At 38.5% G+C, this 12218-nt stretch overlaps 3 protein-coding genes across 5 annotated transcripts in view; 2 read left to right on the top strand and 1 right to left on the bottom strand.

The window, feature by feature from the left end:
• Positions 1-12218, top strand: part of LOC126927579 (uncharacterized) — a 113303-nt gene that overhangs the window by 1602 nt on the left and 99483 nt on the right. Inside the window, exons 2-3 of one of the 3 annotated variants that reach the window (XM_050743640.1) lie at positions 711-877; positions 1790-2139. The exons of 1 other annotated variant lie outside the window; for it this stretch is intronic. In XM_050743640.1, the coding sequence (XP_050599597.1) occupies positions 711-877; positions 1790-2059 (437 nt within the window). In that variant the 3' untranslated portion in view covers positions 2060-2139. Of the gene's footprint in view, positions 1-710; positions 878-1789; positions 2140-12218 lie in introns of those variants that run through there. One more of the 3 variants, XM_050743642.1, reaches the window with a different exon arrangement.
• The window catches only part of LOC126927581 (A disintegrin and metalloproteinase with thrombospondin motifs 3-like), a 239304-nt gene continuing 234478 nt past the window's right edge, over positions 7393-12218 (top strand). Inside the window, exons 1-2 of the mRNA XM_050743644.1 lie at positions 7393-7504; positions 8159-8283. The gene's annotated coding sequence lies outside the window, so the exon portion shown is untranslated. The remainder of the gene's footprint in view (positions 7505-8158; positions 8284-12218) is intronic.
• The window catches only part of LOC126927577 (uncharacterized), a 41596-nt gene continuing 39122 nt past the window's right edge, over positions 9745-12218 (bottom strand). The window contains exon 2 of the mRNA XM_050743636.1: positions 9745-9972. Within this exon, the coding sequence (XP_050599593.1) occupies positions 9760-9972 (213 nt within the window). The 3' untranslated portion in view covers positions 9745-9759. The remainder of the gene's footprint in view (positions 9973-12218) is intronic.

The following is a 12218-nucleotide window of genomic DNA, read 5'->3' as shown; positions in this document are numbered from 1 at the left end:
TTTTTCCGAACTTGGAAATATCTTTCATAACTGTAGGTATTTTTAAGTACCCGTGTATGATTTCGTTGATTACCTGCCAATGGATAAGGAATACGTTTGCTGCTCTCGGAATACGTTTAATTGAAATAAATCGAAATAAATTTTTCGTAATTTCCGGATACGTTTACGATATTTTGCTTGCCAAGTCTTACCGTCGGACGTATCGCAAGAACAGCAGGAAAATTTGGCGAAATATCGTTAGAGACGCTATTCGACGGAAAAGCTAAACATCCGAAGAATTCCGTTGTAAATAAGAAACCTAAACCGATGTTTCACCTTATTAGACGATTTCCTCGATGATATCCCTTTCCGCAATCTTCCTAGCAATCTTGTCAACGAACGCGACGAAATTTCATCTTACGCATATCGCCGATGTGTCTGTAAAAGTCAAGACTAATATCTATTTATTTCTACAAAAATGTACAAAAATCTGACGTTAATGAAAGCACGACACATTTGTTTGAAAAATGAAAGAAAGGAAGAAGTAGAAGGAAGTAATTTCTAAGAAATAAAAGAGAGAAAGATGCGAAGCATTAAAAAGTAGACAACGATTTGCCCAACGTCTTACGTCCGATTCCTACGTCGATTTTAATAATCTTTAGAAATCTAGGATAAATCACGATTTCTATTAATTAATACGTATTTGTCGGTTGATTGTGTCCGATGATCAGGCCAACTGTTAACTACGGAACATCGAACTCACGCAGCGTCGGAACGAGCAAACGATTTATGGTGTCATCAGTGTGATACAATGGAAGATGGAGAGAGATGCGCCAATCTGACCGGAAACTTCACCACTTTCGGGCACAAGTGCACTGGTGATAAAAGGACCTGTATGGTAATGACAAATGATAACAGCGATTCAAACGCTTGTTGATTATACACAGGTCACGCACGTGTTTCAGCAGATGTTTGATATTTTGCTTTGATCGCGTGCTTTTAAAGCAAATAGAATATAGCAAACAGCTAGCTAAAAGCGATATTAGTTATCGTCAACACGAGAGCGAGAGAAGGCTGTTCAAGATAGAGCCACAGTTTCATTTCGTTCATAACGCGATTTTAGTGTTTGGAAATGTTCAATATAGTCGATCAATTCAGTTTCATAATAATTACGTACTTTATTGAAATTGAATCCGCTTTATAGGAACATATGTACATGGTGTACACATTTGAGGGAATATGCAAATGCAATTTTTTATTTGTTCTTCTTATTTATTGGTAATCAACAATGATATTGGATATGATATAATTGTACAGTTTGCACATACACGGCAAAAATTTTACGAAATCCGTAATCGATATTAACCGACCGAATTAACCATGAACGAGCCGTATTCTCTGGAAATGATGCGAGATATTCTGGAAAATTGATATTCCCTTGACTAAAAATATGTTACGTTCACACTCACTCGTGTTCGTTACAAGTTCCAATGTGAAATGTCATACAGAGTGAAACAAGGAATTGTTGCAAATATTAATTTAATTTTAGTATCAAGAATCATTCTACGTACATGTAGAATTCTTTCTCATCTTTTCTTTTCAGTCTTCTTTTTTCTCTTTTCGCTCGATACTATCAAGTTCGTGGTTTAATGCCGCCCAAAATGAGCTCGTACTCGGACAAAATTAAAAGAAATACTATATTTTAGCGTACGAGTGTCTCTTGCGATCCGCTAGGACATGTCATATAACGAACATCGTGAAAGTTTAAAATCTGCAAATATTCCTTTCACGTTTGCTTCTTTCTCTTCAGGTAAAGCGATTTTCTTACACTACCAGCACCGAAGATTCAACGTCTAGTCCACAAACTTGGTCGGTGGAGAGAAAGTGTACTAACAAATGCGACTCCGGATGTATAGTGGTCGGTGAACGAACAAAACTCTCCGCTTGCACCACTTGCTGCGAGAAATCGTTTTGCAATATCGGTACCGGTGCTGCGAACGATCTGACGATAAGAGGGATCGATCTGTTTCTAGCTTTAGTATTACAAATTACATTAACAATTATCATGTATCCGTCCTGACATTGCAGACGAAGTAACACACGATCGTGAATCATTTTAGTCGCCGATGAGAATAATTGGTTCTATTAACGCGTTTATACGTACATTGTAACATACACTGTAATATTACACAACAACACGATACATAAGATTTATCGCATTACCAATGAAAATGCTGTTTTCATTTTATAAATGTGTACATAGAGTTTCATTCCTTATGTGTTTTATAATAATATTACGATGAATATTGATTAATAAGTCAATAAAATTACGACGATATCGATAATACGAAGCTCAGAAATAAGGAAATAATAATGATGTTCTCGTTCTAATGATGTCGATAAATCAAAGAACAATTGATAATGTAAAAAGGGGATGTTCTTAAGAATACGATGCTCATAATTATAATAATTACAAATACAATCAAATCTACGAGAATGAGATTTAAAACACTGCTAAGTTATTACTCGATCGTTCAACGAACCAATGTAATTTAAATTGTAAATTTTAGAAAAATTGATATAGCAATACACTACCAATAAATTGTATAAAGTAACAAACTTTTCTAAAAAAAAAAAAAACTCATTAAAACTCTCGATATAATAATAAATACTTTTTATCGATTTCCATTTTTCCATTATCCTCTACTTAATTCCCAAGGATGTCAATGAGAAACATATTAGGTTGTTCCAAAAGTCTCTGTCTGTTTTATAAGAAAATAATAGATGCACAACATTTTTTCTTTTATATTATTTTATTGAATTTTGTATGATCCGTTTTCTACTAATAGAACAAAATGGATCATAATGTAACACAAAAAATGATGTGCATCTGTCACTTCCTTATAAAACGAAAGAAACTTTTGAGAAAACCCAATAGAATGGGAATTTTCTCGTGGACACATAACATTAGAAAATTGTACACAACATTGTCGCCAAGGCCGCCACATCTCTATCTCCATCATCGGTCCATCGGATTTGAAGTATGCCGGTCGTGACAAGAGCAACGTTCAAGATGAAATCCTCGGCCCTTGTTAAATCGTCTCGGTCGGGGTCGAACAATGCGTTCGCCAGCATCCTCGTTTCTCGGTGATTGCACATAAAGCTGCCATTATTAGAACTTCAGTGGGCGGTAAGCGCTGGTGCTTTTTCCAGTCTCGCGTTCGCGCTTACTCTTACGCACAATTCGCCGCTGCACTCGCGTGCGTTTCCAGCCGCGTTCATCCCTCCATGTGGCTGCCAGTCGTAGCACGAAGCTCGTTCGTCGCGTTTACTCCACTTTTTTCATCGAAAAATTTTATCCGGAATATCACGTTCGACTCGACGACCGATTAATTATCGTATTTTACTTTTACCGATGGTGCATCATTTTCATGGAAAACGTTTAAATTTCCACGTGGTGCCACGTGGTGGAAAAAATGGCCACCGGTTGCTGCACGACGCTCCTTCGTCGCGTTTATTCCACCTCTTCGGCGAAACGTTCCATCCGGAACGTCGCGATCGACACGAGATCGAAATTAATTATATTCTACTTTCTCCGATGGTGGATCGTTCTTGCGCGAAAGAAAATTAAATTCATACGGCACGTGGTGAATAAATTGGCCACCAGTTGCTGCACGACGCTCCTTCGTCGCGTCTACTCCACTTTTTCGTCGAAACCTTCTGTCCGGGGGTATCGCGATCGACCCGAGATCCGATCGATCGTCTTATCCTTCCGTCCTTTTCGCGAAAGTCGTTCGAATTTCTGTGACGCGCGCGTGGAAAATACTGGCGCGAATCTTCGAGTTGGTGAGAATCTTTGGCTCGAATTTGATGATTCGTTCGTGTGGGAATCGCACGGCGAGGCGTGCGATTGTCGCGATCGCTCTTATCGCTCGCTCCACTTACGTTCCGCTTCGTTCTACCGACTACTAGTTTGCTGCATTCCCGGTTACTTTACTGGTGGTGAATCGTTAATCGACGCGAGTTACCGCCCACGAGTTGGTTACGATACGCAAGTACAGTGGAAAAAGGAGTTTAGCGAAACAGTTTCGTAAAGCTAAACGATTGGACGAATCGAAAGGAATTGGAAGTCGTTCTAAGAATTCTGTTCGAAGACAGCTTTGAGAAGGCGAACGGCGATTGAAAAAAGAAGAAATTGAAAGACGTCGAAGGAAATCGACGAACGTTCGAATTCAACGAGGCAGTTTCGAACGCCTAGAGACGATGATCGAAGGAAATTGAGAAAGATTCGTCTGTATTTTAAGATTCTGTATCAATTTGGTATAAATAGGTCGAGCAAATATTCACGGTTAATCTTTTCGATAAAGCACTACCTACAAAACCACTGCATTCTATGATTTCATTTCATCTCTGGTGTACCGTAGAATCGTTCCTTTCTCCATTATACGATCGATTAAACAACACCCTGTGTATTAAAACCAACGATTCACCTTCGTATTACTTCCGCGCGAGCTACGTGATAAAGCGCGAGACATTGAAAATGTTAGAACGCGAGAGTATCGTCGCATCCGCGTCTATATGACACGGCGTTTCGAAAGCGTTACGAACCGGCGAAATGAAATGAGAATATCGGGTCTGCGAATTAGCTGCTTTCATCGCGATAACTACGTCTGCGAGTGAACGAGCATGCCTGGCGAGTTCTGGGTAGCCAGAAAATCCTATTGAAATTTCGATCAAAGCGCGCGAGACATGACGCGATCGAAACTTCCCAGTTTTCTCCTCGCCACGTGGCTGCTCGGCACGATCGCTACTAAGTCGCGAATGAGCGACTTTCTGCAAAGCTTGCAGGAGTACGAGATCGTTTACCCTCGAGTGATCCCGAATGAGAGCGCGCGGAACAGAAGATCGACCCACGAAGACCGAGAAACTTGGCGCGAGTATCTCCACTAAGAGCCGGTGTTCCTCGAGATCAGCAACTGGACCTTAAGGACCATGGCCAACGATCGATTGATACTGTCGTCGAATTTCACCGTGAATTGGGTGCGTCAGGGTAAAACCAAGTCCGAGCGACGTAACGCCAAGGCGAACTGCGATCTTCGACAAGGCAGCTTGGAAGGAGACGCGAGTTCCTTCGTCGTCGTGACGATATGCGAAGAAGAAGTGTACGCCTTGATGTTGATCGGGCAGAGATCGTTCTTCGTTCAGCCGCTGACGAATGGCCAGCATGTGATGTTTCAGCCGAAAAACGAAAAGTGGTGGTCGATCAGGAATAATTCGAGCTTCGTGTCTGTGAATCCGGAAAATCCTGCAGGTGAGAAGGATCGTTATCGCGATGGCTTTTCATCTTTCGTTAGACGGTTGGATGTAGGTGATTGGTTGATCGATTTATCGACTTCCTTGCCAATTATGTTATAAGCTTCTTACTTTGCGATCCGCCGTTAATTGCTTCTTCTATTCTAAAATTGACTCTGATCGTGATACTGTAAGAACTGATAGCGTCGATATTATAATACCATACATAGAGTATGAGAGTAATCGTAGTACAAACGAATATATATATATATATATGTCGGGTCGGCGTTAAGATTTGAGTTAGGATTGAGGGCGTGGAACGAATCCCTATTGGCGCTAGACGTGATCATTATGCAATAAAGGAGATATTTACTAGTGCAAATATGACTATGATGGAATTGGACAAGTAATCGGATAATTAGGTACTCGAGAAGCTAATGACAATGATCCTGGGCTCACTAACGAATCCGCGGTCAAGGGGATGAAGAAAAAGTATAGGATAAAACGTTCTCATTTTCGACTTGGAGAATCGAGTCTGAAAATTTATCAAGTATACTCGAACTGTATCTGAATATCGGTTCGAATAATAAATTTATTTAATTATATAATTAATTTATTACAAAGGAAATACAATCTGGATGTGAATGTTAAATGGAAACAAATTTTGCTAAGTTGAAAATCGATCGTATCGTAATTACCACGACTCGTTGTTTACAGATTAAAAATCTGTTTTACGAATACGAGGAGCTATATATCTACTATTATTAATCAATTTTTATGAAAAATTTCGTACGATGCGCGGATAAATTCTAATTTGATAAATTGTTGGAAACGTGGAAAATTGAATGCAATAAAATTACGTGGCACGGTTTACACGGTTGCAACTTTATGACCCACTTAGGTCAAGTAGCAATGAAATTTATTGCATATATCGGAAATTCAAGGCACGTAATTGGCAGTTTATAAACAAATTATTTGTTCTCTTAATTAAATTGCCCGCGTCGAAATCTGTGAAACGTTTTTGTATCGAAATCGAAGAATCCAACATCGCGATCCTATGAATCGAAGAATGAGACGTAAATATTCGAAGTATGGTTGAGAAACGATAGAAAATTCCGAGTGTTACGCTGTATTTCTCGTTCGATTTAAATCGAAATTTTAATGAGGAACAGCGCCGATTGATATTTAAAAGTGAAACGGTTAAGAGCAACGATACAGGTTTTGTTAAAAGCAATTGGTCTATTTACCTCGCTGTTTAAACGGGTTTGTTTGACGTTACTTTGATCAATTTCCATTGACACTTTTATAGATAGCATTCTTTTTTACGGATGGAAAGCCGTCTGATGGAAATTTGTCTGAAATGTCCGTCGTAAAATTGCATTTTCGCGGGCAACAGAAAACAATGGAATTTTGTACAAAAGCGCAATACTTTAATTAGCGCAAAATTCCATTTTCCCCGCTGGGAAATTGAATTTTCTATTAAAGCGTGATACGTTTAATCAGCGGTGGCGTAAATTCAACAAACTAACAACTGGAATATTGACTTGTCACAATTTTGTGACACCGTATATGTCGTTGATACGTTCCAGTCTGGTCGTATTTACAATTTCAGAAATTTTGCAACTATTTTTTCATTTTATCCGTAACGAGAATAGCGAAGATAAGACAGGCAAACGTGGTAAAACGTTGATAATTCGGTTACAGGGAAATCGAATAAATTCGAAGTTGAAGAAAGTAAGAGAAAGTCGAAACGAAGCAAACGCGATTCCTTAAGCCACGATGTTCAGGGATTTTATAATCATTCCGGTGACGTCTTCGACGTGGAATGCCCAGAAGCTGAGAAATTGATTCTGTACGATGAAAAAGACGATGTCTCCACAGAATACAACGATACAATAGTGGAAGAATTATCGATCGACGTAAATCCTGTTGAGAAATGCTCAGTTGGTATGACCGCTAGTTACTAAAAGGTTACTAGGGTTGTGTTGGTACGACTCCTAACGACGCTCTTTTGTCATAGGAGTCGACCACGCCTTAATTGCTAAGACGCATTGGGAGAGTTTAAACGTTTGCTGTGTGATTTGGTGTTTTGTATAAGAGAGAAAATAAAAGGTGTGATAACCAATCCGAGTGGATCCGAGATTGATTATCAACCCCAACCTATATAAAATAACAAATCCCGAGGAAATTGGATACTTCTCTGGTCCTAAATGGCAAAGGAACAGATTATCAAGTAAGTCAAATATTTTTCCAAATGCCATTCTTGTACAATCGTTGCTTTTCTACTTACCACGTACAATATAGCGGTTAATAAATTAACGAATCATCGAATATTACTGAAAGAAAGAAATTGTACTGATATTCCAATCTATCGTGTACAAAAGTAATAATAACAGCATGTAATATAAGAATAGCTTATCTTCAGCCTTAAAAGGAACTCGGTTTACAATTATTCTCCCTATTGCGTTCCACTCTCGCTTGATCTTCTACACGTTCATCTATATTTCGCTGTTTTTAATTTATTTTATTATTCCCTGTCTATTACACATATGTATATTGTCCATTGCACGAATCTTTATCTATCTTGCCTAATTTAATGTAAAAAAATAGAAAAATAGACAAATTTGCTGGAGGAATACGTTTACCAAAATTTGTCAAGAATTTTAAAGAAATTTGCAGGATGAAATTCACGGTGATACCGAATTGATATTTTTGAAATTATACTTTTGAAATAATTATTTATATCATAATAATTATTCCACGAATACTTGCTCGTAGATATTAATTTATGCTTTTAATAATCATGCGTTTAAGCTATCAAGTCGAGTCGAGTAGACTTTCTAATTTCGTTGAAGATAAGTCGATTTCTAAGATAAGTCATTTCTAGAGAAAAGACCAACTGCTAAGGATTCGCCGCCACGATGGCTAGAGCTTGGAATAGCTGCTGATTACTCCGTGGTAGATTTTCATGGAATTCGAGTACAGCAATATATCTTGGCTCTTTTAAACATCGTAAGTAATACCAAACGAAATTCTGTTATTATACTTAGATATAGAATACCTTCTCCTACATATGTACGCGAGCAACCGGGAAACATAGGGCAGAGTTATGCGTATCTCTGTATTTTCAAGGTACGCTACTTGCTTTCAAACATCTCGATCGTATACTCGGATGGAAGCTCTGTATTTTCTGTTTACACTGTTCAAAGCTTACACGTATCTTTTAAAGAGTTCTGCAAATAATTTATCCGTAATGGAATTTTGTAATCGATTAATTTCAGCCATTCGGTAATTGGTTTTCCAATGCTGTTGAGATTAATAACGTACATTTCCTAAGATAAATATAACGAATAAAATTAATTTTTTAGGAAAATTATATAAGATACGATGTATTTACGAGAGTTTTGAATAATAATTTATTTGTAAGGCTGTAATACTGTTTTAACACCTGTTACATTTTCGTACGTATTTTAATCCTAGGTCAGTGCAATTTACATGGACCCATCGCTCGAATCCAACATGATTCTAGTGATCGTACGAATGATTTTATACGCGGAAAAACGAGACGTTATGGTAAGCGATTTCCATTAAATTAAATCATTTAACTAAAGTAGTAACTATCTGAGATACGCATATGCGAGTGTCAATTATTTTATTTTCTACTTATCTGTACAGTGTATGGTATATAAATTATATAGGTCAAAATATCTGCGCATGACGTTTTAGGTCGATAAAATGCAACGAGTTCCATTTTGTTAAATTGGACAACCGTGAACGATCCCTTGGAAACAAATTTCCAAACAAACAATTTTCACGGATCATTGACAAACCTCGCATTTATCGTGTATCCGAAATATCTGTATAATCGACTATTAAACCTTTTTCATCTCTTAAGAATCTTAATTTAATGTTATAGACCTATGATAATATCATTGATATACGACACTTGCGATTCCTTTTACTTTTCTATTTCTGCTATTCTTCTCTGCTGTCGAATCAACATTTCAACATTTTTCAGGAAGATTAAAATACTAATAGCGTTACAAGTTACATTTGATTACAATCAACAACACGATTACTTGCACATATATTTATTATCATTGACGAATATTTATATATAGTATATAATGCATGATGTAATAATAAATATAATATATTCGTAATATTTGCTAGCTTTTATTAAGAAAATATTAATAAATCGTCGTAGGTCCGCCGTGGCGATGCCAGACGATCTCTCGAGAACGTGAACAAATGGAACAGAAAGATGCTGTCCTCGAAGGACGTAAATCACGATGTTGCTGTATGGTTGACGCGATTGGATATAGGAGGTCCTTCGAGATCGTGCGCGTTAAATCGAGACGAAGGCTTGACCAGCGCCTTTATCATCGCTCACGAAGTAGCACACATGTGAGTGTCCCACATGTTGAGATATCGTTGGTAAACTGAAATATTTATAACTGGCCTGGGTATTTACGCAGAGACCGTGTGTTATTTATTTATGCAAATACGTACTTGTACGAGAATAATTTGAAAAATGAAATCTCCATAGGAGAACTTATTATCTTTACCGAATATCACAACGAGTACTGTACTTTGAATCTGCCATAGATTTTTGCGTATTATGTGCGTTCTTGCATTCCTCCTTCCACCTACGATGGCTCTTAAACAAGAAACGATATCGTAACGAGAAATACAACCTAGCTGAGCGTCCACTTTGGTTCCACTAGTGTTGTCCCATACAACTTTGTGTTTGACCTCGCTATTAGGGGACTTTTTATCCAACGTTTCCTTCACCGCCTTCACTACCTTCGATTTATCGAACTTGAGACTTAAACTGGCCGTTACTAAATCTTCCGGCTTCTTCGACATCGGTTGGTGTCTCTTCGTGAACCAATTCGACGGTGCCATAAAGGTCGAAATAGCGGCTTTCGAGGATCCGCTAAGCTTACTTTTAGCTCCGTGCAATGTCGACACGTCGAAGCTATTGGAACGGAAGCTCTTCGATCGACTTCCTTTCTGTTCGGTCGTTTTTCCGGGCCAGTTTGATTTGCTATCGTCCCGCGAACTCGGCGCTTCCTCGCCGCATCGGTTGATTTCCGTCGCGGAAGACGCTAACGAGCTTAGGATCGATATCAGATCCGTATTAGAGCAGACAATGCCCGCAGCACCGGAAACGGATGCACTCGCGGCTCTTGGCAGTTCCGAGACGCGCTTTCGGAGAGAAGACGTCGGCGAAACCGACGGAGTAGGCATTTCAGAGAATCGTTGTTTCGGCTGTTGAGTGTAACGTTGAGCGGAACTGTTACCCTCCAGCGGCTGTATTTCGTACACTTGCTCCGTCGACGTCCTGTACATCCTTAAGCGCACCTGGCAAACGGATTGCTTTTATTCGAAAGACAGTTTCTCTTTTATCATAATTCGTGCGTTATGATACATGTTTCGATGATTGAGCCGTTAAGCGTGACAAAGCGATGGAATTGTTTTGCACAGAAATTCTTCAACACGTTGAGTGTTTAGGTGTTTAGGTGTTTAGGTGTTTAGGTACGCAAATAGACTAGAATATTTTGCAAGAATGAAATGTCTTGGTATGGTACGCTTTAATCTATCTATCCAAGTCAAAATAAGTATAAAAATCGCGTGGCAATCAACATATTTAAAAAAAAAAAAAAAGAAAAAGAAAAGGAGAAACAGATGCTTCTGATTGTTTAGTGCATTTTCATAAAATCTTCTAAATGTTTAATTCTCATAGAATAAAAGGGAGAGCATACGTTTGAATCTCAGCAGATTTTATTAATTCTTTCAAACCATAAATATAATATGCGTATTACATCAACTTTAGTTCATACATGTAACAACATATTATTCTGCACGTAACAGTTACATTTAATGAAACATTTATTTATCCAGTAAATCCATATTCTCTATTAAACGTTCGTTTATTAATAAAACTACCATAATCGTCCACGCATTGTTCGCTTCCTTAATTATTTTTCAAAGTATAACGATAATCAATGATGCAACAGAAATATCACGTAACATCCCAACAATCTTACATGAGATTTTAGCTGTTTTTACTATACAAATTAAGTCATTATTAAAATAAGTCATTATAATAATATATATATGTCGGAGATGAAAGAATACCGGAACCTTCCCTTTGGAACTTTGGGAAGACCCCTAGTATTGAAATTTAGATTTCACCATAGCCATATTAAGAAACTGTTGTCATTCGATCCGACTGTATTTATTTGAGATTTATGATAGTGAGCTCGGGCTCGAGGCGACAATCAGTCGCCGAACGTAGCCGCGGTCAAAGGGATGAACGTTTTGTCTAACAAAGGCATGAAGTAATTCTATAGCTCTTCTTAAAAGAAATACTTGGGACAGGGCACGACGGTAAACGTTTCAATGGTTTCTGCCCCGTGGCTCGCCACACGCAGACTTTGTCCTTCGGGTAAGATGATTGCCAGATGCCAACGCATCTTCACAGTATATGTTTAGCTGGGCGAGGACCGGCTACGAATATTAAGTTTCAATTATACAAAGTCTTTCAAATAGACAAATAGCCTGTGCCCCAACTACGGGAAGATAAGAGAAATCTATCCTTCCACGAACGACGCTTCCCGCTAGCAACTTTTTCCAAGGACAGCTAATATCTTTCTCTAACCACCAACATGGAAATTGACCAATTAACAGCAACTTCAATTTCCCTCACCCTTCGAACGAAGACTTTTCTCCGCGAATCCGATGATCTCTTGGGACTCTCATGATCGTGCCCTTAGGCACACCCATCATAGATTTCTTCGACAGCGTCACCGCGACGGAGAGCCACTCTCTCTAGTGCCATCTCATCGGCAATCGACCTGTCTTTCGTATACGTAATAATTGCCCCTTGCTCTAACATACAGTGTAACTTAGACGCTAACGAAGGGTAAAGTTCGTCATCC

Source organism: Bombus affinis, unplaced genomic scaffold, assembly GCF_024516045.1.
Source record: "Bombus affinis isolate iyBomAffi1 unplaced genomic scaffold, iyBomAffi1.2 ctg00000160.1, whole genome shotgun sequence".
Taxonomy (NCBI): Eukaryota; Metazoa; Arthropoda; class Insecta; order Hymenoptera; family Apidae; genus Bombus; species Bombus affinis.
Note: the sequence above shows the minus strand (reverse complement) of the source record. Positions and strands in the feature narration are given on the sequence as shown.